General features: G+C 50.4%; 9 protein-coding genes across 9 annotated transcripts; 5 read left to right on the top strand and 4 right to left on the bottom strand.

Annotated features, from left to right (window-relative positions):
- Positions 1 to 3,982: 3,982 nt before the first annotated feature.
- On the bottom strand, positions 3,983 to 5,394 carry BO79DRAFT_216824 (uncharacterized protein; the record flags this gene model as incomplete). The annotated part of the gene is made up of 6 exons (XM_025683339.1): positions 3,983 to 4,035; positions 4,127 to 4,134; positions 4,347 to 4,396; positions 4,654 to 4,709; positions 5,085 to 5,261; positions 5,307 to 5,394. 6 exons carry the CDS (start codon positions 5,392 to 5,394, stop codon positions 3,983 to 3,985), a joined length of 432 nt encoding a protein of 143 aa, XP_025540840.1.
- A 1,882-nt stretch (positions 5,395 to 7,276) lies between these two features.
- sod1 (superoxide dismutase SOD1) lies at positions 7,277 to 8,664 on the top strand. The gene is made up of 4 exons (XM_025682442.1): positions 7,277 to 7,506; positions 7,864 to 8,195; positions 8,261 to 8,357; positions 8,429 to 8,664. The coding sequence occupies exons 1-4, from the start codon at positions 7,494 to 7,496 to the stop codon at positions 8,449 to 8,451; spliced, it is 465 nt and encodes a 154-aa protein (XP_025540839.1). The 5' UTR covers positions 7,277 to 7,493; the 3' UTR covers positions 8,452 to 8,664.
- Positions 8,665 to 9,258: 594 nt separating this feature from the next.
- Positions 9,259 to 12,428, top strand: BO79DRAFT_193347 (putative transcription factor (Snd1/p100)). Its single transcript, XM_025680971.1, has 2 exons — positions 9,259 to 9,508; positions 9,731 to 12,428. The coding sequence occupies exons 1-2, from the start codon at positions 9,371 to 9,373 to the stop codon at positions 12,242 to 12,244; spliced, it is 2,652 nt and encodes an 883-aa protein (XP_025540838.1). The 5' UTR covers positions 9,259 to 9,370; the 3' UTR covers positions 12,245 to 12,428.
- Positions 12,429 to 12,606: 178 nt separating this feature from the next.
- On the top strand, positions 12,607 to 14,653 carry BO79DRAFT_286945 (SEC14 family lipid-binding protein). The gene is made up of 4 exons (XM_025688525.1): positions 12,607 to 13,100; positions 13,188 to 13,329; positions 13,386 to 13,763; positions 13,823 to 14,653. The coding sequence occupies exons 1-4, from the start codon at positions 12,838 to 12,840 to the stop codon at positions 14,324 to 14,326; spliced, it is 1,287 nt and encodes a 428-aa protein (XP_025540837.1). The 5' UTR covers positions 12,607 to 12,837; the 3' UTR covers positions 14,327 to 14,653.
- Positions 14,654 to 15,056: 403 nt separating this feature from the next.
- Positions 15,057 to 18,248, bottom strand: BO79DRAFT_171599 (uncharacterized protein). The gene is made up of 3 exons (XM_025679592.1): positions 17,658 to 18,248; positions 15,353 to 17,597; positions 15,057 to 15,270 (listed from the first exon to the last, which is right to left on the bottom strand). Exons 1-3 carry the CDS (start codon positions 18,209 to 18,211, stop codon positions 15,229 to 15,231), a joined length of 2,841 nt encoding a protein of 946 aa, XP_025540836.1. The 5' UTR covers positions 18,212 to 18,248; the 3' UTR covers positions 15,057 to 15,228.
- A 412-nt stretch (positions 18,249 to 18,660) lies between these two features.
- Positions 18,661 to 20,090, bottom strand: BO79DRAFT_193339 (DUF1479 domain-containing protein; the record flags this gene model as incomplete). Its single annotated transcript, XM_025680970.1, has 2 exons — positions 18,661 to 19,830; positions 19,890 to 20,090. 2 exons carry the CDS (start codon positions 20,088 to 20,090, stop codon positions 18,661 to 18,663), a joined length of 1,371 nt encoding a protein of 456 aa, XP_025540835.1.
- Positions 20,091 to 20,894: 804 nt separating this feature from the next.
- BO79DRAFT_193337 (putative short chain dehydrogenase/reductase family oxidoreductase) lies at positions 20,895 to 22,013 on the top strand (the record flags this gene model as incomplete). Its single annotated transcript, XM_025680969.1, has 3 exons — positions 20,895 to 20,946; positions 21,003 to 21,250; positions 21,354 to 22,013. 3 exons carry the CDS (start codon positions 20,895 to 20,897, stop codon positions 22,011 to 22,013), a joined length of 960 nt encoding a protein of 319 aa, XP_025540834.1.
- A 130-nt stretch (positions 22,014 to 22,143) lies between these two features.
- Positions 22,144 to 23,385, bottom strand: BO79DRAFT_119685 (uncharacterized protein; the record flags this gene model as incomplete). Its single annotated transcript, XM_025677941.1, has 1 exon — positions 22,144 to 23,385. A coding segment is annotated over one exon (1,242 nt), but the record flags the coding sequence as incomplete, so codon positions are not given.
- An 887-nt stretch (positions 23,386 to 24,272) lies between these two features.
- On the top strand, positions 24,273 to 26,643 carry BO79DRAFT_171588 (putative amino acid transporter). The gene is made up of 5 exons (XM_025679591.1): positions 24,273 to 24,602; positions 24,681 to 24,763; positions 24,837 to 25,191; positions 25,242 to 25,470; positions 25,537 to 26,643. Exons 1-5 carry the CDS (start codon positions 24,547 to 24,549, stop codon positions 26,323 to 26,325), a joined length of 1,512 nt encoding a protein of 503 aa, XP_025540832.1. The 5' UTR covers positions 24,273 to 24,546; the 3' UTR covers positions 26,326 to 26,643.
- Positions 26,644 to 26,664: the final 21 nt, after the last annotated feature.

Genomic DNA, 26,664 nt, shown 5'->3' with positions numbered 1-26,664 from the left:
GTGCCATTTTTCTGAGTTCTAATATAATTCGAAGTGGCCATGATGTGCCCTCGTACGTATAGCTTCAGCGAGGAGATCAAGACTGACATCAATGGATAATGCTCGGCACAATTTATAATGTGAAGGGGGATAGTTATCCATTGTAGTTAGCAGTTGCAAGAGGCAATGCATTTCTGAGTCTGTCAATTATATGACACCTTCAAGAATGTGGTCCTCGAAGCATTGGCTTGTATACTCTATTTGTTGATGATCTTTATGATTTGAAAGCTCTTGAAGTCGGCTGTGGAATGTTATCTTTGGCTATTAGAGTCTGGGTGCTTTGCCCGCATTGGCTAGATGTAGCAAAGCTTCCTCTCCCATAAAGGCAGCGAAAGAGTCCTCATAAAGATAGTCACATTCGATACCACGAGCAACTCTGTAGGTAATCTCTGGGTGGACTTCAATAAAGCGAGTTTTCGCCCCCTCATAAATACAGGTCAGGATATATATTCCCAGGTTCGAAAGGAGGAGTTATCGAAGAGTCATGTTGTGATGATTTTGGCCACGGTATTGCGGATAATGGCGCGATGAGTAGGATATGTGCCCATTTTCCGAGCCCCAGTATATGGACTAGGTATATCTCCTCAAGTCTGAGAGAAGAAGGTTATCAGAGATCTCCGTTAAAATAATGGCCACGAAGTCTTGGAAGATAATGGCGCGATGAGCAACAGGTGTGCCCGTTTTCCGAGCTCCAATATAGGATATTAGGTGTAAGTTCCGCCGGTTAATGTTCTCGTGGACTAATAGTCATGGGCGAGATTGTCGTTGAGTCGACTATCTCCTCTTTGCTGTTAAGAAGCAATAATAAAAAGAACAACCATCGGTTGATCCCAACTCGTCACTGACACTATCCGGATGATTATTATCAACACAACATCACACGTTCGAACACTGAATAGAGTAATAAGAACGAGGCAATGCTGAGGATAAATCCGCGACCCATGATTGTGGCAGATCGAATATGGCCGCGCTCTAAGCAAGCTGGACATGCAATAACAAGCATTTGCTGCTGGGAAGTCTGTCAAGAGATAAAAATGTGATTATCATATTGATAACCCATATACCAGACTGATCAAAGGCTAGAGCGATAGTCGCGACCCAATCTTTTAGTTGATTGGGTCTTTCGCATGATAGAAAACAAACACCATCCATCTTTTTTCCTGAACTGCCAGTAAGCAGCAGCAATAATAATAGGGACAACCGCTTCAGTGGGAAGTCCGTCACGGATATTAATGTGATTATACAAGTGATAACTCATATAGCAGTCCAGTGCCTTTTTGCTCGCTCGCCTGATCCTCTGGGAAGCTTCGAAGAATGTTGGCAGGGGCCATGGTGTTCCAAGTACCAAATTATTGATATAAGAGGTATCGAGACCACAGTAGACGATACAACAGTGGACGCTCAATTGTTTTAGTTGGTTGAGACTTTAAGCGAGTTTAGCCCTCTCCTGTCTATTGCTGTTAGTAAGACGCAGCAGTAATGGCAAGGCCAACCATCAATGGCTCTGAACATCATCCCAGATAACAAATGTGACTTTCATGATTATCAGCATCCCGGACCATGGACGGGAACGAGGTATTGAGGTCGTAAGAGAAGAGTGACACTCGCGACCCGGTTTTTGTTGTTGAGTAAGCCTTCTTGGAAGATAGAAAACAAAACCAACTCTTCTTCCTTCGCTGGTGGTGAGAAGCAGCAGCAGTAGTAAGAACAAACACCCGTTGCCCCGAGCTTTATTCTAGGCGATAATGCGCCGTGGTTTTCTCCTTGCCTTGACTGTTCGTAAGCAACAGTAATAATAAGGACGACCAGTTTCCTCGTCTGATTCTCTGGTAAGTGCCATGTATAATGATATGACTATTATCAGGATAAGCGTCCACATAACACTAAGTGAGCTCGACCTTTCTCTCATTCTTAGCAATAAGTAAAGGAGCCATGGACTGCTTCAGACGCTCTGCGAGGTTAAGTGCCGCAAGTATTATTGCGATTGCAATCGGTCCGTCGACAGATAAGCAAGCAGATATAGATCATATGGGTAGCAATGTAGTTAAGAGGATCTTCTCTTGCATACGCACTTTCAACGGCTCTGCATATGCAACCTGCATGACGATCATAGTGCCGTCATGCATGTTTTTGAAGAATGACCGTGTACTTGGACTTTCTTACTATCAGGAGATAGCTTTTCAATAGGCCACTTATTTTGTTTGTGTCGCTGAGAACATCAAAACAGAGAGAAGAAGGTTGTCTCATCGATCGAGCAAGTGAAACATTCATCGTTCGTCCTATCATCGAAACCGATCAAATGTATAGTTCCCGATGGCTCGAGGTTTCGATGGTAAGCACCAAGATCGATCTTATGTAGAAAAGTTGAGCGCGGTGCGATCTCCCGTGAACGATTGATCCTTCCAGGTGCTGGAAGCCCCATATAAGGATGATTATGCTCGATGTTATTAGTTCAATAGTAAGCGAGGGGCCATTTCACCCATCAAGTTCTGTTTGTTGAGGATAGTGGTTGGTAACGATGTGGTTTCCATTTAAGTAAGAAGCGCAGTATACACTCGTCGAAGAATGGGCTATGCGATCGATTGGGCGTTGGTCATCCGAAGTATTCGGTAGTCTAGTCTTTGACTTCTCTCCTTCTGAATTACCTCGATCAGTTTGCCCTGTACTCGAGGCACAATCACCTGTGTACACGCCTGTGCTTGCTTGTGAGCTTTCCGCCCGCTCAGTCGCAGACGACATCACTGTCAACAGAGACGGGATGTCTGTTAAGTGTTCCTTGTCTTGTTGTCATAATATTAAAAACTGAGCAATCACAAGCTCTCTGAGATAGTATCAACAAGGCCGACCGAAGAATGTGAGCTGAGACTGGCCGATCTGCAGGTCTGAGGTCTCAAAGGTAAGCGTGGATCATCCCACTCATCAGGTTGAGATCATTTGTTGAGTGTTATCGAGAATGTTAAACTTCCCATGAAAGTCGAAAGTCGAAAGTCAGAAATGCCTTTGATATTTCCTGAACGTCAGGCTACTCGATCGATGGAGCAATTGTTCGTTTGGAGGATTAAATACCTGATCTTCCTCAACGTGTGGGGTTTAGCGAGCAAGCATGGACCAATTCATCTCATTATTAGGTTATTCAGGATAGTCGAGAATGGTGTAGCTTTCAATAAGGTGTGAAGTGCATTGTCTTTCACGAAGCTCTGCGTTTTGTTCGATCGACGTATACGTTGAAGTAGGTCCTCGATGGTCTAATGGTCGCGATCAAAGTATCCGGTACCCGTGCGAGAACCGACGACGTGCAGAATTGCTCGCTCCAAGCATGTTCACATGAACTCTTGTTAGGGCTAGTCATGAGTCGAGAAGGTTCAGGCAGAAGATATAGCTGAGATTGCCTTGCAACGAGACAAATCAGCGATACTTCCTTGGCTATTGAGGTTCAATAGTAAGCGTATAGTCCTACTTCCATCGAGTTCACTGCCATGCTTCCAGTTTGTCACATACCTAAGCTTCTGTTAACTCATTGTATTATCCGCCCTGAAGATTGGCAGCGATGCAGTAGTTTTGAGATGCGAACGCGTGGCAGAGTTACTAGGCTCTTCATATATTAGAATCCAGTGTCATCCCCCAGAAAAGTACGAAGTACATACCAAGCATGATCGATAGAGTATTTGATTCATGGACTGATTAACCATTTCAATACCGAGAAGCGTTCTCTGAAGGATACCTTTCAGTCTCTGGGATTGGGTGTTTCGAAGATAAGCCCAGAGCTATACCTTTGCGTACACGGTCGCTTCGTGTACTGTGAGTTGTATTTGTGAGATCTGAGGGTGTTCGTCTTTCGTAAGGTTAACGCGACGTGATGGAGCAATCATTTATTTTGAGTAAATATTCAAGGCACTGTCGGTAACATTCTATCAGTTAATCCGATTCTAAATGCAACCGAACATCAGTTGATAGATGGAACTCCCGATTGATCCTTCGGAGTATAATATTTCTTCTCTGATAGAAGTAAAAGAGTAAGTATTATAATTTCTTTCACCCAGTGTTCTGTTCTTCGTTCAAAGTTCAAGAAAGAGAAGGCCATACTGACCAGGATAGCTGTAGTGAGATAAAGAAAAACGATCAGTTAAAAAATTCTGCGAGCGCTTTCTCCTGCTCTGGAAAAAACGCTGCGAAGGAGATTGTGTAGTATCCAGTGTAAAGTGCTCGAGATACTGGTGATTCTAAGTTGTTGTGGGATTCGAAAGGTTTAGTAGATCAACCGAAAGCAGTCCATCATACCCCCGTTGCCTGTATCACCGAACATTTACCTCACCATCGCCTGCAGGTGCGTATCTTTGATGCGGTTTTGATGATACTTCTGTGAGATGATAAGAAAGATTATCTCACTATGTATAGTATCGTCTGTTTCCTTTCAGATATTGACAGTAAGGTCCATCGGTGACAGGTTTGCTAGCACCAGAGACGCAATTTAGCAACAAAGGCCGATAGATAGACAACTGAGGTATGAAATATAAAGTTTCAGTGTTTCAATAGCTGTGGGTCACTTTGGTTGCCCAGGCGAGTCGATAAGAGCCCATTTAGTGCTCAGGATGTTGGGAAGGCGAGCCAATGTACCAGTGAAGCGTTCGTTGGCATTTGAGCATCGGCGATTCGCTTGATCGGCATATGCCCTAGAGTGTCACAGAGTGCAGCAAGCACATTATACAGTTCCCCTAGCTTATGGCGAATATCCATCTTGTAATGCAACCGAGATATTCCAGCCCACCTGTCCGCCAGTCGAGCGAGCTCAGAGACAAGCAACCATGGCCGTGCATAGTCTCTTTCAAACTTGTTCGACTAATCCCAGAGGAGGACGATGTTCTTAGAACTGTGGAACTCCTTTCTTATTTTCAGTCCTTGGCAGCTGACTTTGTTTGGAGCCATTTGAGTAATCTGAGCACCACCGGTTAGTGAAAGCTCAGTAGATAGGAGACACTCAAAATAAATCCCAGTAGCGGGATTGATGAAATATGGAATGAGATCTGGAGGATGTCTCTTCAACATACCGTACAACGTCATGGATATTACCTTGTTACTCTCTCTCTCTCTGTACGTCAGACGGAGAAATAAAGCGTCGAGATTTATAGGCAGATATAGCGAGTCTCTCCTCGAATATGAGTTGTATGGACCGGATAGAGTAAGACCTGTTGCAGAAGACTCTCTATCATCTTCATCTTTGGTTGCTATCGGAGGACATCATAAATAGTCCCCCGAGTTTCTTCTTTTACCTTTGACCGACCTTTCTGCTTGAGATTTTCGATAGCGGATGTCTCGGAGCATAAGGCTTTGCACCAGATAATCGGTGGATGTGACCATCATATAAGTTTGATAGACCAGGCAATCGGTCGATAATGAAAGATATTATATAAGTATGATAGAAGATTGTTATATATAATCGTCTGATAATTAGATGATAGAGAGAAGAAGAAAAGGAGAGAGTTGGGTGGAAGGAGAACGGCGTTTATATAGCCCAGCAGAAAGCCAACAAGTGAACGCTCATATCTCAAGATTCCAAAGATTCAACGTAAAGGGTGAACGAAAGGAGTGAACGGTAATCAATATTTGAGTTAGTAGACCCTTTTGAGGCACTCGTTGAATATCAAGATGCTCTCGTGCACTGGGATGCGTGCACTGAGATGCATTCAACGGTTGGGCTTGATCAAGCCGCAGTTGCCCTAACTTTGGAAGTAGTGAACGGCGTGTAAGAACCAAAGCATGAGAATAACAGGTTCAAAGGATTCTACTTCGGGAAACGAGCGGGTCATACATGATCATGACCGTCATAGCGAGTTAGGGTTGCGAGCTTGGATAACTGGACGGTGCCGGGTGACTATTTGTGAACCTGGAACGCCTGATAGAAGCACCTAACGATAGGCTGATAATTACTCTTGAACATTGTGCTTTGCTTTGTGCTAGGTTATGTCTTGGCGTTAATGAGATTTCTACTCTTATGTTCAAGGATCAGGCGAATTCTTCAAATAGAAATCCTACAGAAAAACTCACAGATCTTGCGGGTGACCAAAAAGCTTCATATTCTCCGCCGTAACAGCTATTGTACTCCAAGAATTCGGCCTATTGCCATAACATACGCCGAGTGAACGGGACCAAGGCCTCATGGAGGTTGCATCACGCCCAATGAGTGGCCTAAAAGGCAGGTACCTAGGCAAGTCCGTTCGGACACAGTCCTTGGGCCGTTGACGATCATTGATTCGCGATGTTTATAGCATCTTTTGACCTCTAGGCTATCACAGAGCTTATAGAACATTACTTACACCGATGGGATCGGAGCGGGTAGGAAGGTCCTTCAAAGTCGAAACGACGGGGCAATAGTACTATCAATGAAGCCCCGGACATGATAATGCTCGTTGTGATCTAATAAGATCGCTGAAGAGCGATGCTTAGGTAGTGGTACCATGAGAGATACCACTAATGTGCAGACTCCGAGCATCTACAGTATTATTATTGTCCATTACGTTATCAGTATGGATGGGGCATTATGAACAGACCGTTGTAGCCTCTTGTAGGTTCATGCTGAACTCCTAGCGAGGTAAGTAGTACTATCGGGAGAGCTGTATTGGGACTACTTACCGCAAGCGGATAGCTTCAAGCGTCTCGATTTAGTCATGACCTACACGGATTGATACACAGTATTCCACAACAGCAACTCCGTATTCCAGTAAATATTTCCAAGATAAGGACAAGCATAAGCGAATGACGAGAGCGATGAGGTGATTTGTGATAGTGGTGGTGGAAGTAGGGGAGTTTTGAGTAACGCGAGAAATAATACACACGGCAAGTGGGGTTTGCTTGATACAGATCAATACTTACTTTACCTTACCTTAGTTATCTGCACCTTCCGCTGCAGTTCGTTGCAACCCACGGAAAGGTCCAGGGTCTGACAACAAAGTAAAAAGTACACAGTAGCATTCTGGAGGTGATCTGTCCCCTCTTTCCCCATCCATGAGACAACTGAGCCTCGGAGAAAGCTTTCTCATTTTACCCCCGAGTAACCCCAATGATACACCAATCATAATGTACAGAAGCAGTCTGGACCCGACCTGCTTATGAATCGCGGAAGGAAAAGCTACTGTGGTGCCCCCAAAGCTGGTTCGGGAAGGTGGAATACAGCAGCAAAACGTCATTCCGAAGAACCCCGCCAGGTGGGGGTTTTTTGGTGAGCTTCCGATGGAGGGAAAGACCGACATTGGAAGCCCATCGAATCCACTGGGGAGCAACGAGCGAGGCACTCTGACTGATTCGGAGTCCGCTGCTGCTGCTACTGCTGTTCTGTTGGGTCGCTCATTATTTACCCCTCGTTCTCTTCTTCTCTCTCCTCTTTCCCTCCCCATCATCCTCTCCAAAATCTTGAATTTACCCCTAGATCCAAGGTAGTCCAATCTTCAAAAACCGTCAAAATGGTCAAGGCTGGTAGGTACCTGCACTTTTCTTCAGCCCTTTTGGTTTTCCTATCCTGCTATTGGCCTTAACCCCCTCCACGGATCCACGATCGACCGTGGCCGGGGGACCTTGAGTGAGCAGATTTGAGCACCTTGCGATCCCTCCTGCACCTATCACGATCTGGGGACCCTGTTTGCCAGCCCGGCAAGCTCAGCGGGATTTGGTGACATCTGCCAGCTCATTCGTCCCCGTCAGCTGGAGCTTTGTTTTATCTTTCGTATTAATAGTACCACGATCAAAGTCTGGTTGATGGCCAGTGATCGCTGGATCTCGTGGTTCTGGAAGGTTTCCATCGATGAAAATCATGGGCTGACATCCATCTCTTAGTCGCTGTTATCCGTGGAGACTCCAAGGTCTCCGGCACTGTCACTTTCGAGCAGGCCAACGAGAACACCCCCACCACCATCTCCTGGAACATCACTGGCCACGACGCCAACGCTGAGCGTGGCTTCCACGTCCACCAGTTCGGTGACAACACCAACGGCTGCACCTCCGCTGGCCCTCACTTCAACCCCTTCGGCAAGACCCACGGTGCTCCCGAGGACGACGAGCGTCACGTCGGTGACCTTGGCAACTTCAAGACCGATGCCGAGGGTAACGCCGTTGGCTCCAAGCAGGACAAGCTGGTGAAGCTCATCGGTGCCGAGAGCGTCCTGGGCGTACGTTTTCATCCCTGCCCTTATTCCTGACTGTTTCTGTAAAGATGCTAATGCAATGCATACAGCGGACCCTGGTCGTCCACGCTGGTACTGATGACCTCGGCCGTGGTGGCAACGAGGAGTCCAAGAAGACCGGTAACGCTGGTCCTCGTCCCGCCTGCGGTAAGCATATTCCTACCAAGATACCCCTTCTCACTGAAATCAACCTTGTTTACTGATCTCGTCTGTCACAGGTGTCATCGGCATTGCCGCTTAAGTGCCTAAATCAGTCTCCAAAGCTGTTCGACTAGGATGTGAAGGGCTAGAACAGAATGAGTAGTCTGCCATTATCTCGTCGACAACAGGAATAAAATGAATGCACGAATGACTTGATGCCAACTGTTATGATAACCGGCATTTCTGCCAGACTGTATCGAAGCGCTGATTACCTCTGCTGTGGGTAGTACAGAATGTAACTATTTTACTGGAAGAATTAGCTTTCTACTTTGACGTCCAAGTAGTACATGTCTAGATGCACAGTCTCATCATCGTCTCCTTTGTGGTTGTACTCGTTGCGGCCTAGGGTGATTCTAGCGCTTACAGCTACATACATGGTGTCACGGAACACATGGACTAGAGGCGAGCCAACAGACATGCCCAAGTTTGATCAATTAGCATAGCGCTCGTCGCCAGAAACACTGAGTAGACAAGTGTTTATGCTGCAGCTCAATTGTAGTAATTGGTAAAGCATCTTTGGTGAAGTGGTTGGTGAAGTGGTGCTTCCTGCAGTGACGGAGCTCCAGGGAAGCTTGTAGTTCAGTAAGTGTGGTCTTGGAAGAGTCACTAAATGAATGAAGATTACTCTTCTTAATCACTGGGACTTAGCAAGTTAATTCCATGATGATATGCAGACAACGGTGCGGATAGTTGCAGGAGCGAAGCTCCGTCGAGGCCGGAGTCGAACTCCCCCACAAAAGTCAGGTGCCCGCCCGAGCGCGATTGGCCGCTCGGACTGCTGTACCTGGCCTCAATGGAAGTAGTCCGACTGTCTTCTTCTCCCTTTCCCCTATCATTCATTTGGTCTTTTTTTCTTGTCCCCTTCTCATAATTCATTACTTACATCCCTTTCTCCTTAATTGCTTCTGCCTCTTTAACCCCGTCTCGTCAATTTCTGGTCTCGCCTGTCGCTTGCCAGCATGCCTCTGGAAGCCCGCGTGAAATCTGTCCTGTCCGGCGACACGGTGGTGCTGTCGCATATCAACAACCCAGGCCAGGAACGTATCCTCAGTCTTGCATATGTCTCCGCGCCGAGACTACGCAGAGAGGGAGATGAGGTGAGTTGGTTCTTTTTTGTGTTTTCAGATACAATGTCAATGCGCGGTGCAACCGTTTGTTTCTGCCTGGATAGGTGGCCTCTACATCAGGGACAATTGGCTGCATTCCATCCGAAATCTAACATTCTTGACTGAGTTGGAATCGATCTTGGCCCGTTATAACTAGCATCGCTTAATTGATCTATCAATAACTTGCTAACTGCCGCTGTTTTCTTTCTGCAGCCGTATGGCTTCCATTCCCGAGAGTTTCTCCGCGAGCTCCTAGTCGGAAAAGTCGTACAATTTCAAATCCTGTACACCATCCCTACCGGTGCTAAGCGCGACTACGGTACAATCAAACTCCCGACCTTCGACGTCTCCCTTCCCGACATCAGCGTCCAGGAAGGATGGACTCGCGTCCGCGAAGAGGCTGGCAAGCGCAGCGACGAGTCTGAAGAGACTGTGGCGTACCTGCAACGACTCCGTGCATTGGAGGAGCATGCCCAGACGGAGGGCAAGGGAACATGGGCAGGCACAGAGAATGGTCGCACAGAGACCACTTATGAGCTGTCTGACCCTAAGGCGCTGGTTGACGAATGGAAGGACAAGCACTTGGAAGGTATCGTCGAGAGGGTTCTGAACGGCGACCGCCTGATCGTCCGTTTGCTCCTCTCTTCGGAGGAACACCTGCAGGTTGTCGCTGCCATGGCGGGTGTTCGTGCCCCAGCAGCCAAGCGAGTGACGGCTGAGGGCAAAGAACAGCCTGCAGAGCCGTATGGAGACGAAGCATTCCAGTTCGTCGAATCGAGGATTCTGCAGCGCAAGGTCCAGGTGAATCTTCTGGGCGTCACCCCTCAGGGTCAACTGATTGCTAGTGTTCTCCACCCGAACGGCAATGTTGCCAAGTTCCTGCTGGAAGCTGGTCTGGCTCGTTGCCACGATCATCACTCCGCCCTGCTTGGTACTGAGATGGCAGCTTTCCGCCGTGCGGAGAAAGTGGCCAAGGACGCCAGAGTGGGCATCTTCACTGGTCTAGTTGCTCCCAAGGGTCCTGCTGGCGGGGCCGAGGACTACGTTGTTGGCCGCGTGCTGAATGCAGACACGCTCTTCATTCGCAACAAGGCCGGTCAGGAGAAGAAGATCCAGCTCAGCAGTGTCAGGCAACCGAAGCCATCTGATCCCAAGCAGGCTCCTTTTGCCGCCGATGCTAAGGAGTTTGTGCGCAAGAGAATCATTGGAAAGCACGTCAAGGTCACTATTAACGGCAAGAAGCCCGCTACGGAGGGATACGAGGAGAGGGAGGTTGCCACCGTTGTTCAAGGAAACACCAACATCGCTCTGGCCCTCGTCCAGGCGGGTTACGCTTCCGTCATCCGTCACCGCCAGGATGACGAGGACCGGTCTCCTGAGTATGACAACCTCATGCTTGCTGAAGCAGAGGCCCAGGCCGAAGGCAAGGGCATGTGGGCTGCTAAGCCCCCCAAGCCCAAGCAGTACCAGGATTACTCGGAAAGCGTTCAGAAGGCCAAGATGGAAGTTTCCATTCTCCAGCGCCAGAAGCGTGTGCCGGCTGTTGTCGACTTTGTCAAGTCGGGATCTCGGTTCACCGTTCTGGTTCCTCGTGAGAACGCCAAGTTGACTCTTGTCTTGTCGGGTATCCGCGCTCCCCGGTCTGCCCGTAACCCCGGTGAGGCATCCGAGCCTTGCGGCCAGGAGGCTCACGATCTTGCGAACAAGCGCTGCATGCAGCGTGATGTTGAGATCGACGTGGAGACCATTGACAAGGTCGGTGGATTCATTGGTACTCTGTATGTGAACAAGGAGAACTTCACCAAGGTCCTCCTTGAGGAGGGTCTTGCTACTGTTCACGCTTACTCTGCTGAGCAGTCTGGTCACGCTACGGAATACTTTGCTGCGGAGCAAAGGGCCAAGGAGGCCCGCAAGGGTCTCTGGCACGACTGGGACCCTAGCAAGGACATCGTTGAAGATGAGGAGGAGCCTGCCAACAGCAACAACAACACTGACACCGAGGTTTCCCAGCGTCGCAAGGACTACCGCGATGTGATGGTCACCTATGTCGACCCTACTACTGGCCGCGTTAAGGTTCAGCAGATTGGCACAGGCACCTCTGCCTTAACGGAGTTGATGAGTGCTTTCCGTTCGTTCCACCTCAACAAGGCCAACGACACTCCGCTCCCTGGACCTCCCAAGGCGGGCGACTTCGTTGCCGCCAAATTCACCGAGGACAACGAGTGGTACCGCGCTAAGGTCCGTCGCAATGACCGTGAAAACCAGCAGGCTGAGGTTGTTTACATTGACTTCGGTAACTCGGAAGTCCTGCCCTGGTCCCGTCTCCGGCCCTTGAGCCAGCCGCAGTTCTCCGTCCAGAAGCTTCGCGCCCAGGCGGCTGATGCAGTGCTCTCCTTTGTCCAGTTCCCTGGTGCCGAAGATTACCTGCAAGACGCAGTCAGCTTCCTCGAAGACCAAGTCTACAACCGTGAGCTTGTTGCCAACGTCGACTACGTGTCTCCAGACGGAACCCTGCACGTCACCTTGCTGGATCCTACCGAGTCCAAGAACCTGGATCACAGTATCAATGCCGACATTGTTCGTGAGGGTTTGGCCATGGTGCCCAGGAAGCTGAAGGCCTGGGAGCGGGCCGCTACTGAGACAGTGTCCCACCTCCGCAGCGTAGAAGAGGAGGCGAAGCAGGAACGACGGGGTATGTGGGAGTATGGCGACCTGACCGAGGACTAAATATTACACTCATAGTGTTGTGTTTGGAGTGGTGGAAGAAGATGTCTGTACAATTATCCACATGGCGCTTTATGTCGATTCCCATGAGCGACGGAATTAGTGGCTTTGGGCATTCTTACATTGGCAGCTTTCAAGAGCTGTGCTACATTAGTCTAGGATTTCTCAAATATGTTTTCTGAATAAGGATACCAAAAGTTGGATCTTTGGCAACCTTCCTGTTTTTTGTGCTCTGCATAACTCCGCGCATAGATGACATAAGCGGATGTTATCTCCGCGACTGTCCGATACGGCGAATTGCCTTTCCCGACTTCGCAGCGTCAGCCCAATTTTCTTGTCCTTTATGCCATATCCCCGCCATTCCCCTCGTGTTTGCGACTTTCGCTCATTGTTGGACTATTTGTGATTAGAATCCGACGTAGCCGGCGCCTGCTCGACTTGAAACAAGGCCTCGTGACGGGCTTGAAACAGATAAGACTATAACCGACTTCCGCCGACGCCGAGCTCAGCTCGTCCAAGGACCCGCTTCATCTTCAATACCTCCTCCTCTGCAATCGCCCAATTCAAAGCATACCCAATCTCCTTAATCCAGCACAATGCCTTTCTGGGGAACGAAGTCCTCTCAACCTGCGGCGGAGAGCGACGCCAAATCTACGCATGATGCGACCGATCCTATCAACGATCCCGTTGCGTCGGCCTCGCAGGCGGCTGGCACGGCGTGGCTCGCTGGCCATCTTCACCACCTGACTGACGACCAGGAGAAGAAGCTGGAGGAATTCAAGAAATTGTGTGAGGAGAAGGGTTACTACAAACCGGAACGGGATGGAGAGAAGGCCAGCCATGATGATGCGACGATGTTGTATGTATATTTCGCGCTTCGTCTACATAGACCTCGTCACGCTCGATGGACACGCATTGGAGAGGAGCTAACTAATATTACTCTTAGGCGCTTCCTTCGCGCGCGCAAGTTCGACGTTGACGGCGCTTGGGGCCAGTTCAAGGATACCGAGGATTGGCGCCGGGATAATGCCATTGAGTCGCTCTACGAGAACATTGATGTGGACTCCTACGATGCTGCCCGGCGAATGGTTCGTGAGCTGATCTATACGTGTATGGCGATGGTCGCTAATATTTCCCTGTCTAGTATCCCCAATGGACCGGTCGTCGAGACCGCCGCGGTATTCCCGTCTACGTTTTTGAGATCAAGCATTTAAACAGCAAGAACATGGCCGCATACAACGAGACCATGTCCTCTTCAACCACGTCCGAGACGCACCAGTCCTCCACGGTCCCGCAGCGTCTTCTGCGTCTGTTCGCTCTTTACGAGAACCTCCTCAACTTCGTCATGCCTCTGTGCACGAAGCTTCCTCGTCCTAACCCCGAAACTCCCATTGTCACCTCTACCAACATTGTGGATGTGAGTGGCGTTGGACTCAAGCAATTCTGGAACCTGAAGGGGCACATGCAGGATGCTAGTGTTTTGGCTACTGCCCACTACCCGGAGACCTTGGACCGGATCTTTGTGAGTCCACCACCTCTCTTCACCCAATGATGAACCCGGCTAACCAGCTATCCTCGAAGATTATCGGTGCTCCTTCTTTCTTCCCTACAGTCTGGGGTTGGATTAAGCGCTGGTTTGACCCTGGAACCACTTCGAAGATCTTCATCCTCTCCGCCGCCGAAGTAAAGCCCACCCTGACAGCCTTCATGGACCCGTCCAGCATACCCAAGCAGTACGGTGGCGACTTGGACTGGCAGTGGGGCGACATGCCTTATCTCGACGAGGAGGCCCGCAAGGTCGTCGGGGTCCTGGAAACTCCTCCCGCCGAGGGTGAGACCAAGCCCGACTTCATCAAGGGCCCAGTTCTGTTCAAGGACGACCACGTCGAAGTCCTTGGAAAGGTGAACGGCGAGAGCCGCAAGTCCAACATCCCTGTTGGCGCAACTCCCGCTCAATCGAACACCACCTCCCCAGCGCAGGCTGAAAAGCCCACTGAGCAGGAGCAGACCAGCGAGAACGAGAAGGTCCCCCTGCAAGAAACGGCTCCCACATCGGAGACTGAGACACAACCAGTGACTGCATAAGTCATACGTTTCTAATCTCTTCCTAACACACTGTTTTCACTGATTTTTTCTTCTCTTTCTCCGTCGAAGATACTACTAATAGAACCCAACGCACGGCGTCAGCGGTTTTCTTTATCCTCTTCTCCCACAAGCTACACTGCTATTCTAGATAATATACCACTTTCCTACCATTGGTTTTTCTCTCACATCTTGTATTGTCCTTTCCGGGCTTGAACAAGCATCATCATTGTCTTATATACTACTTTTCTTTTTCCATATTTTTTTCAGGATCTGTCATAGGTGTGACTTGGGTGTGTGCGCAGCAACCGTCATCATCATAGAAAGATGCATCTTTTTTCGGGCTTTATTCATATAATTATGGTCATTTTCATACTTCGTCTATGTTTCTGCTAGTTGGCTTTTCCATCACTGTTCCGGGCTTCTTGACCTATAAGAAATCGCGTCGCATTACTGTTCACATTGAGGTGAACTTGGGTCTGGTTTGCGGGTTATATATATCATTTCCGCTGCGAAAGTTCTCGATCTATCTTAGTAATTCATCTTGAATTATTGGTGTAAGGAGGCAGTACGAGTTCGTTAGTATACAACGTATTTTTTTTATTTTTTTTTTTTTTTGGAATGATTCGAACTCCCATTCCTCAACGAGGAAATCGAGGAGAAATAAGACCATTACAGTTACTACTGGTATCCAATAGTAGGAATAGAACCACTATAACTGTATGTATGTTATATTACGTCTTTACATCGTATCGTATATCTAAAGTAAATGGTAGTAGTAGGTAAAGGCAAGTAGGTAGGTGAGCAGCTTCATCTACTACCACCCTAATCCCGTCCTATCCCATCCTAACGTTTCGCTATAATACATCAATCGCAACGCAAGTTAAACTAAACCAGACTAGTGTTTATGTGGATTTCCAGATCATGTTGATCTGCTTTCTCTTGACCTGTTCAACGATATTTCGGTTAGCCAGCTGTTTACTAGTCAAGGGATACAGATAAATGGATAAGGTGAGGGGTGAGACGTACCATCGGAGCAAGAACAATCACACCAGCCGTCAACGCCACAATAGTCAAGACCAGTTGCAACTTAGAGAATCCCTTGCCCAGGACATCGAATGCCTGGCTGGGAGTTGCCCGTGTAGCGAAGATATCGCCGCCAAAGGCGAAGATCAGGCTAGTACTTTCCAACAGGGTCGGGGCGGAAAGGACATTCTTGATACCTGCGACGTCCCGGGAATGCGTGTGGTACCATTTGCCATCGAATTCGAGGAAGGGGTTGTACTTGAAGAGACCCTCTTCGGCTTCGGTGGAGGTGGGGTCCCGGCCGACAGGACGGCGGGGGTCAAGGACGGGACGGGGAATGCCGATGATGGCGTTGGAGGAGGGGAGAGTGCAGAGGAGTTGGCGAGTGGTGATGCCCTGGCGGGTCTGAGTGACGGCCATGTGAGAGATGGGTTCCGGGATGATGAAGGCCTGCGAGATCACGTGGGGCAGAGGGAGGTCACTGATGCTAGAGTAGTTGGAGGCTGCGTCCAGCGGGCCGCGGTCATTGGGAACGGGAGACTCGTATAGCTCGGAGATCACCAGTTGGTAGCCCTTGGCGCTGGAAGAGTCGACAGTGTCTGCCCAGAAGGAGTAGGCGAACCAGTTCTCCGAGACAACGGAGGAAATGGGCTGTGTGGGGTCGACTCCTTGGTGGGTGCTGGAGTGAAGGATCTTGCCGGAGATGGCATCAAGGAGATAGAAGGTAGCAGAGCTCTCACCCACGGCGGTGATGAGGGCGAGGTTGGGGTTTAGGTACTTGTAGAGAACAGACCGGTTGCCCAGGACTTTACCGATAGAGGCAACAGGATCGTGGGAGGGCCGCGCGGTGGCGTGGATGATCTTCTCGCCTGAGGTGGGCAGGAACTGCCAGACAGGGTGCTTGTTATCGCGAGCAGCCCATCCGAGGACACGGCCATCATCGCTAAGCGTTATGAAGAAACCCGGGCCATCAATAGACTCCAAGGGTGTACCATTGTCCTTAATGCCGACGGTACGGGGAGCGGTGCCATCGTGGGCGACGGCAACCGAGCGGATCTTTGCAGTGCCCGGGGTGCGCGCCAGAATCTCGCCAGATGAGGCATCTAGAGTGACAGAGCTGCCATCATCGACATACACCGTAGCAGTGCCAGGATGGGCCAGAATAGCCTTCACATTCCACGAGTCCGCTTCCGCAGCCTTGACCTTCCAAGACACGGCGCCGTGCTTGGCGGCATCAAGGGCGTAGACTCTTCCGTTCTCTGTGGCCACAATAACAGACTTGACAATACCGAAACTATCGAGGTTGGAGACCTCATCGGTCAAGATACTGGTCAAAATGCGCTTGGGCAGCCCCTTCAGCCACTCAGGAAGATGCTGAAGGTCTCTGGCGTGACGCTTAACGCGGTGCACGTAGGCCCCGTAAAGGCTTTCGTGACCCTCAACTTCCAGTTGATGAGCCAGATCCTCCTGAACGGCCTCCTGGACCCAAGTAGCGGCCAGAGCACCCGACAGAGCTTCATATCTAGTCCATTCGGTCTGGCCATTGCGAATCAATTGCCAGTCGCCAGATTCCAAAGCAGCGGCCGTCCGAACAGCAACGCTCTTATCCTTGGCAACGACCTCCGATACAGAATGCAAAGCTTGCTCCATAGGGGGAGCTTGGTGGACCCATCTTCCCAATACTCCGTGAGAGACAGAAGAGACGACAGTGGTCTCAGACTGAGTGATGCGGGTGAAGTAGACGTTGGCATCCTTGTTGCTCGTCGAGAAAACGGACCATCCCTGCAAGCGAGGAAGTTCGTAGGCCTTGGTTACCGAAGCGGACTTCAAGTCGACGTGATAAACTTCCGCCCAAGTGGTAGACTCCGTCTCGTAGTGCACCAGGAAATGCGGCAGCGATTCGAGCTTCTTGGGAGCATGAACCGTGATGGAGCTGACACTCTCACCACTTGTATTTTCAATATCGAACGAGTGTACCTGTTTCGTACCGATGACGTTGACCTTGAGCGTTTTGAATGACTGATCCGCCCAGACAATCATGGGTGCGGCAGTGTTCGCGCCCACGAAGAGGACTGAGTTGGTGCTAGACAAGTCGCTTTCCGAGCTCAGAATATGCTGTCGAGTTTGGCGACCGGTCAAGGGATCCAAAGAAGTAACCTTGATTCTGTATCCTTTCCGGGAGGAGGGCTGCAAAGCGACGTAGAAGACCTCGGTGGCCGATGACGACAATTGGAGGGGAATATCGCCGCTACCGGGAAATATCAGCGATGGAAGCTCCAACAGAAGTCAGTTTCAAGTATATTCGTACCTTTCGTCCAAGTGCTCCCACTTCGTCCGACCCGAATCTCCATCTAGCCTTCGGACAACGCCAGCCTTTCCGCTCCAAAGCGCCACAGTGTCTTTGGTCGACGGAGCCGCACTGACATCCTCCAGCTCCAGAAGCTCGAGATCAGCGAGCACTTCGCCCTCAAACCAGTTTTCCCAGATCAATTTTCCATCCAGAGCAGTCCACGAAGAAATGTAATCGCCCAGCGCGCTGACCAGGGCGTTTGTGCCTTCGGAGGCGCGGAGAAGACCGTGGGGATTGTTTCCAGCAGCGGGCAGATCAGAACGCGAGAGGTTCTGTCTCCAGACAAGGGAGCCGTCTCTGGGGTTCACAGCACCGAGCAGCGACTTCTCCGAGAGTGTATAGAGTAAGGAGGCATTGGAGGAAGCGGACGGTTTGAGGAAGAAGGTCGATTGGGAGGTGGGAAAGCCGAGCAGTGCGTGATGGTAGTCGACATGGTTGACCTCGTCCCGGTAGATGGCCAGGGACGAGGGAACGCACGAGGCGAGCAAGAGAAGCGTCGCCTGTAGCCACATGTTTATGACAGATGTTTCCGGTCGGGCATTGGAGGGCGACAGAGGAGAGAGGTAGCTGGATGTGATGGTGGCCGACTAACGATAAGCTGCGGATCATCGATGACGGGCGGTGATGTATCATCGGGCAGAATCCCTTTCCCCCCGGTTTGTCTCCACTACAGCTTCAGCTTCTTACTTGATTGCACTTCTACCAATTCTTCATTACTAAGAACAGCTTTTACGACATTTTACTGATGGGTGCTACCATGGCTGAAATTGACGTGGCTATGTGTGAAACAATTGAAGTGCGACACATGTCCTCTACCTAAAATTGATCGTTGTTTACGAGTAAGGTCCTTCATACTGCTACCAGAACGGTGATATAGTCCGAATTCATATACATTTTGATGCTATTCTATGTACAAATACAATCTGGCGAATTAAAGTAATGCTCATCATATCCAAGAATCTTATGCTTGCCCGAAGCAGGTCTTGTTGGCAGCTCTGACAACCGCCTTCTCTCCCTCGGTCATGTCGTCGGTAATATCCCATGGCTGACTTCCCATACCCATGGCGCGCAGGCCCTCTGCATCAATCGAGCTCCAGTCAAGTGCTCCCTGGAAACCGATCTCACCGGGTCCACCAGCGCCGGGGAAATCCCAAGGCGGGGAGTAAGCAAGCGCTGCCTGGCGCTGCTTGAGCAGGTAGTTCACGTTCATTTCGCACATAGGCGTGGCAGGGATGTAGAGAACGCTGGAGTCTCCCTTGCCGCGATGTTCCTTATCGACGGAGTGCAAGGAATCGCAGTGCCAGGCAACGTAGTCACCGGGTTCCACCTCGGGGACGGACACCATGGTGGTTTCCAGGTCCAGGTGAGGATGCGTGACGGGGTTGTATTCCTGGCATGTTCCGGGTACGGCACCAGGGAATGTGTTATCCAGCACCGGCTGCGAGGAGGCTGGGTCGAAGAAAGGTCGGAGGATAGTGTAAGCGGTACTCTGAATGACCATGGGGCAAACATGCAGCGAGCCTTCGCCGGGAGCTGTGTTGGACATGGACAGCCACCCCTGGAAGAATCTCAACATGGAGCAGGAGCCAGCGCCGTTGTACAAGTCCATGTTGGCCGAGACACGGTGCTTGGCGTCCCATGGGTCGTATTCTTCCCATTTGCCCTCCAGAATTTTGGAGTAGACTCGGGAGTATTCAGGATCCTCCCAGCGCTCCAATGATCCACCGTCAATATGAGGGCCGAGGGTGAATTTTGCGTCGCCGGGTTGCCTGATGCGGAGTCTGTCTGCGTAGGTCAAAGGATTCCGAGTCGAGATCGGAGTGTCCGGATCGGACGAGTGCCAGAGACGCTGCAGGAAGCGCTGGGTACCGAGCATGCTCGGATGTGCTCGGGCCTCTGCTTGGGATGGAGTCCAATACAGCTCATAGACTGCTGGGGAGTCGGGAGGGAAGGCCTTCACGCGCTCTTGGTTGGCAGCAGCATAGTCCTTGATCCTCTCCTTCCAGTCGAGGGCTTTCTCTCGAGGCACCACGTTTCTGATGACCACGGAACCTCTGTGACGGATCTCCGCAAGGAGATGGTCCGGGACGGTGCCATTGACCACGTCGGAGTATTGCACCGATGGGATGATCTGGACATTCTGTTTAGTGACACTCACTCATACATATAGAAGATACCATGGGAACTTACATCGCTTCCTTTGGTCTTGATCTTGTGCACTTCCTCTTCCAAGCTGGGAAGGAGTCGCTCCCAACTGTCCTTCAGGGCCTTTTCATTCTTTTCAAAGTATTTCAGCTTCAGATCCCTGAACCGCGGGGGTAGGGGCTCTGGCTTGTAGTCTGGTCTCAAACTGGGGAAGACGCTGGAGATATCGCCCGCAGCCTTGGTCATCGACGACGCTGAAGTCGATGTGGACGCGGCGCGGGCGGCCGTTTTTGAGAGAAATTTAGACATAGACATGATTTCTATCTTTCCAATAGATACTTGGAATCTCGATATTTCTGATCACTGGCAGACAGGACCTCTTGCGACTGATATACCTGCAGCTGGGGCGGATTATTGTCGGAAACCCATATCCAGCAGTCGGCCCGATTACTTGATATGGAAGGTCTCCGCCTCCCCCGCAAAAAGCGGCAACAAGAAAATGCGGGAATGTTGCTCTTTGCGGGATCCACATTGCCCCGGAATGAACTATTGCCTTCACTCGAGGTTGTCTCATGCGTTTTTCAGAGGCGAAAAATAGAAGGAAGCTGGGGTTTATCAGGTCATGGCTCGGGGATACAGTTCAGACTAGCCATCGGACTTACTGATAGGCAATTGATACGAAGGCACCCTCTATAACAGATCCGCTGCAACCGCCCTTGCACGTCCTGCACAGAACGCAGTGGATCAGGTCTCGCTGCCAATGACTTCAAGCGAGCTGATCGGCACTTTCACCGAGGGGAGCACCCCGAGAGGCAGCGGTCAGATAGGAGTTGATGACTTGTTCTCGGTCTTATTCCGGGTTTCTACCACCTTTAGGGCTCTCGTCCTCGGTCTAGTGATACAGCGACATGCCCATGGGGTAGGCCTGGGTCCCGTATCGAACCCCTCCGGAACAGTTATAAAGTAGCACAGGGCCACTCGGCAGAAAGCCACCTAACCACCAAATCACACTCCCCATTGCAGCTCCCTGGGCCTCAATCCCGCTTTAGAATGTCCTTCGCCGTTCAAGGCCGAGCTGCTATCGTGACGGGGGCAGGTTCAGGTTCGTCACGCATGGTATTCAGCCAATAAGCAAGCCTCACTAAATCGTAATTGTAGGAATTAACCTGTCCTTCGCCAAACTTCTCCTCGAGCATGGATGTAATGTCCTGTTCGCCGATCTAGCTCTACGTCCAGAGGCAAAGACGCTAGTGGATCAATACTCAGCGAAGGGGAAGACGCCACGAGCCGTCTTCCAGCGGACCGACGTGACCGATTGGCAACAGCTCGAGCGCATGTTCGAGGTAGCAGAGCAAGAATTTGGAGAGCTTGATATTGTGTGTCCTGGTGCAGGCATCTTTGAACCGGTATAGTTTCCCTATCCACCGATCCCTACCAGTGTTATGCATCACGCAAGGGGTAGTATACTGCAGGCACGTTCGATTGCTCACACCCGATTTTTCCTCACAGCACTGGACCAACTTCTGGCGTCCTCCGGGAACCTCTGAAAGCCGTGACCCACGGTATGGAGGTCGCTACGCCCTTCTTGATATCAACCTCACGCATCCGATTCGCACGACGCAGCTAGCCATTGCCCATTTTCTACGTCATGGCAACAAGCAGCGACGCAAGCACATCGTCCACATCTCCAGTATTGCCGGCCAAAACCCCAACTTCATCGCCCCGATCTATGTCGCCACGAAACACGGCATCAATGGTTTGGTACGGTCGTTGGCTGGCCTGGACCAGGAGTGCGGGATCCGCATCACAGCTGTTGCGCCGGGAGTTATTAAGACACCGTTGTGGACGGACCATCCTGAAAAGCTCAAGGTAGTGAATGAAGGGGCGGATGCATGGGTAACTCCAGAAGAAGTAGCAGAGGTCATGTTGGCGCTAATCCAACAGGACAAGGTGAGCGGTATCATTGGGGATCAGAGTGGTCGTGGTCCCCAGTACCCAGTCAGTGGTGGAACTATCCTGGAGGTCTCCAAGACGGTTCGGGCAGTAGAGCCTTTCAATGATGCTGGGCCTGGAGATCGTCCAGGAAATACGGTCTCCGATAACAGTGCAGTGATTAACGAGACACTTGGTCTGCTGTCGCAGCCTGGATGGGGAGTGCCCAAGTTGTAGATAGATGGAGATAGAAAATATACTAATACTACTTTGGCTTTCAGGATGCTGAAGGCTTAAGCAATTCCGAAAACGAATGACCATTATCTACTCACAATAGGTAATATGAGCCAGTTTCGCATAGCTTCAACTACTGGAATCGAGCAGGTGGCGGCCAAATCCCATCTCTATCCTCTCTATATTTCGCATTGACGGCCGCATGCAACCTGGTCAGCTCCGAGGTATATCGATAGGGCTTTCGTCTCACCTCGCCCTGGAGATCGCGCTGGACCAATCGCGCAAACAAAGTCGGGGCGATATGCTTGATGTCGACTTTAAGGGGTTGTAAAGCCTCAGGCTGAGCTCCAGTCGCAGCTCCAGTCCCAGTTCCAGTATCCGATTTTGGGTTTGTCTCGTGCTCTGTCTTTGTCTCAAACAGGGGTTCAGGCTCAGCTAACCAGAAATACGACCGTGTCGTTTCACGCGAGCGGAAAGCCTCGTCATCCAGATATAGAAAAGCATCGCGCCGAAAGCCAGCAGGGACCTCACCATTTGGGAGCATTGTGCCGAACCTCCTCCGTAATGCACTCGGGTCCATACTGTTATTACTAGTATTACCTGGAACAGCCACCCAGTGCAATGCGAACCGGTCTCTCGTCTCATCCTTAATCAACCTCGCTGAATAGTGTAGTCCATGGTAAACAGCCGTTCCGATTAGGGATTTATATCCTGGAAGGCGCCCTCCGTCCTCTTCTTCCTCTTCTTTCGGGTAAAATACCACAAGACCAAAGCGACCACCTTCTTCACCAGGTCCCTGACCACCCGGGCCAGATCCAGAAACAGGAGCAGAATCACGCGCCGAAGCTGAACTGGATTGCAGTACATGCTCCTGCCAGGGGATCTTCAAGGCAAACAGAATATTCCTAATGTCATCATCGTTCAGCGCGTTGGCCGCCGCCAATTCCACCTTTCGCCATCGCTGCAGAACCCTCTGCGCCACCTCAATAGCAGCCCGAATATCGTCTGTCCTCGCCGCTACTATAGCTCGAGCCTTGAGGTCCCGGTCTTCGGAAGAAAGGCGTGCCACCTCGGACAGGATACGGCCCGATTGTCCCTCGATTACGCCGGTCGTTAAACGACTGGCTTCTTTATGGCTTAGACCGAGGCTGCTAAGTGGGATGTCATCGCCGGTGTTGCTGCGGCCATTGATGGCTTTGGTAATTAGTTCGCCCATGGACAAGCCGCAGGCATTTCGACAGAGGGTGTCTTCCTCGTCTGGTGGGGGGCGGTAGGTGATGAGTCGACGTTCTTGATCGGTTAGTGAGGAGGGGTTGGAGATGGCGCGGTTGTAGAGGGTGCGTGTTGATTCATCTAGGACTAGGGGGGTAGTATCTCCAGCATTGATGGGGAGCCACATTATGTTGACAACTATTATTTGATCATCTAGGAAAAAGAGGGTTATTGTGTGCAGGGACTTGGGGGTAGCAGAACTAGACTGCTGTTGTCTTAAGCGGCATGGATAGTTTTAACTTAAAATAGCCCTCATAGTAACAAGTTTTACAACTATCAAAATATAATTTGTAAAAAGTAAAATATAAGACTTCATAATTACCGAATAAAGATGAAACTAGTGCCCAAGTTGTATATACTAGATCAACGGGATAGAGCATATAATACAATTCGAGAGGGCAAACGAATACATGTCATGCAAGCACAAAAGGTATGGATATGCTTACTCCGTTAGTTAACTACGTAGTTAGTTACGGTGTGGCTGGGTCTGGGTGACTCAGGCCAATTTCAGCCAAATATGGAAACTCTTTCCAGTCTCATCCTGTCGCCAGCTACGAAGGATAATATTACGTATTGTACTCTGCAGATTGCGCGAGGGCACTAAGGAATGGTGTATGACCTGTGCTTCAGCCTGGAGTAGTACTCCACTCACTGTCTCAGTAAGTACATGACCTGGCTTACTGTCCTTACCACAGCAGTAAGTCTGTAATCTTCTAAGCAACAAAACAATGCTTCAAAACCAGCCTTCATCTCAACTTGATTATGAGCTTCTGATAACATCGCACGATACTACCAAGTAGACAACTAGTAGACAATAGGAAGGTTGTAGTTGTGACAATCTGGGGAAAAGAAGTGAAGCCACCAATGGCGGAGGGCGATAAAGGGACTGACTAAACAAGGCTCTCCACCGCCTCCGCTCCTTTGGCGGCATTTGGATTGCGCTGTTCATTATTCCCTTTCCCTTTTCCTTCTTCTTATCTCCGGATGTCTTTCCCTTCTCCAACCCCTCTTTTTTTCTTAATTTCTCCTTTAATTCTCCCTCGCCAACTAACTTCTTCGCTGATTTGTTTTCCGTTCCTTACCGACTTCCGAGCACATCTCCCGCTGCACCGCTGGTTCGAGTGAACTTCGACCGACTATGGTTGGTTGATCACCCGCAATCTTTTGTCGTGTGGCCACCTTCAATCCTTATCTACCGCCTCCAAAAGAACTACTTCTACCACCTCAACACAACTCGACTCTTCCTCCAACTCACTCCTTCACAATGATGGACGACGAAGCTTCCGTCGGGATTGGCTCCCCTCGAGCCGGTTCTCGAAGGTAACCTATACTACCTCCAATCCGAAGTACTTCCCCTGCTCTTAAGCCTTATCGCTGACAGGTACCCATCGGTCGCAGACACGGCGGCAAAGGGAAACGAAGCATCGGACATCATGGCGACGCCAGTTGGGTCAGCTGTGTGATCAACTTGGTCAACACAAGTAAGTCGGGCCGGAAACTATATACCTCTACTCCGCAATCGTTACTGACTCATGCTCTGTCCCTGCCTGTTAGTTATCGGTGCCGGTGTTATGGCCATGCCGCTGGCCATCTCTCACATGGGAATCGTCCTCGGTGTCTTTGTGATTCTGTGGTCAGGAATGACCGCAGGTTTCGGTCTATATCTCCAGTCTCTATGTGCCCGATATCTCGAACGAGGCACTGCATCCTTCTTTGCCTTATCCCAGATCACCTATCCCAATATCGCTGTCATCTTCGATGCCGCCATTGCGGTCAAATGTTTTGGTGTCGGTATCAGCTACCTCATCATCATTGGCGATCTGATGCCGGGCGTGGTTCAAGGATTCGTTGGAGGTGCTCCCGACTATGACTTTTTGGTGGACCGGCATTTCTGGGTAACAGCCTTCATGTACGCTGACTACGACATTGAGTGCGTCGGACAGTGCTAATTAGTTCCAGGCTGATTGTTATCCCTCTCTCATACCTCCGTCGCTTGGATTCGCTCAAGTATACAAGTATCGCAGCTCTGGTCTCGATGGCCTATTTGGTGGTACTGGTCGTATACCACTTTGTGAAGGGGGACACCATGGAGGACCGTGGTCCGGTTCGAGTGATTCACTGGGCAGGCCCTGTACCTACCCTCAGCAGTCTGCCTGTGATTGTTTTCGCGTTTACATGCCATCAGAACGTATGTCCCGAGACCCACAACCCAGATCGTCACTTCCATGGTTCATTGCTCTGACGTGCACCCCAGATGTTCTCAATTTTGAATGAGATCGGCAACAACAGCCATTTCCGAACCACCGGTGTAGTCCTGGCCAGTATCGGCAGTTCGGCCGCCACATACATTCTTGTGGCCATTACTGGGTACCTCTCCTTTGGAAACAGTGTCGGCGGAAATATCGTGAGCATGTACCCACCGGGTCTTTGGGCCACGATTGGCCGCGCTGCTATCGTCATGCTTGTCATGTTCTCGTATCCTCTTCAGTGCCACCCGTGCCGGGCCTCCGTTGACGCAGTGCTGCGCTGGAGGCCCAAGTCCTCGTCCAATAGCGACACCTCCCCTCACCGGAACCCCCTCCTGGGGCAGAGGGGCGGCCGGACTGCGGAGCCGATGAGTGACCTCCGATTCTCGATCATTACGACTACCATCCTTGTCCTGAGCTACATTGTGGCCATGACTGTGTCTTCCTTGGAGGCCGTCCTTGCCTATGTCGGCAGCACAGGAAGCACCAGCATCAGCTTCATTCTCCCCGGATTGTTCTATTACAAAATCTCCTCTCCCGATTCGCCCCACCACCAGCGTCTGATGAAAGAAGACGACGAAGCAGCGGAAGGTATGCTATCCGATGATAGCAACGATGAAGACGGAGAAGAGAGCGTGCAGGCACGCCCCCTAACCGACAGCGGCATCCTCCGCCGAGGAAAACGCAACTGGCGCCGTACCCTTCTACGAAAGTTAAGTTTGGCACTCGTAGTATACGGGGTGGTGGTTATGGTCGTATGCCTGATCACGAACTCTGTTTTCATTGCTTCTCACTAGATGGGTTTTGGTTTGGTTTTGGATGCGGGGAAGGTGAAAAGATCTGGATGCGTTCCATTTCCGTCCACTAGCTTTTTGGCCCTCGTGTGAGGTGACCTTTTCCGCTTTCCTACTAAATTTAGACACTCCCTACCAATCTTCTTTTCTTAGGTTTATTTCTTTGTTTCTTGCATCTATTGGTTTCCTTTCGGGTTTGCGATCTAGATCTGGGCTCTCTTCGTCCAACGGTTACAATGTTGGGGTTTCTGCACGCTATACCATTGCACCGGCGTTGGGGTTCGTGTTTGGTCCGGTTTAGATTAACGTCTTAAACCTTGGAATACATTTTTCAATCTAATG

The sequence above is a fragment of the Aspergillus costaricaensis genome (genome assembly GCF_003184835.1).
Source record: "Aspergillus costaricaensis CBS 115574 unplaced genomic scaffold BO79scaffold_12, whole genome shotgun sequence".
Classification (NCBI taxonomy): Eukaryota; Fungi; Ascomycota; class Eurotiomycetes; order Eurotiales; family Aspergillaceae; genus Aspergillus; species Aspergillus costaricensis.
The sequence above is the reverse complement of the archived record's forward strand: the minus strand, read 5'-3'. Positions and strand labels throughout refer to the sequence as shown.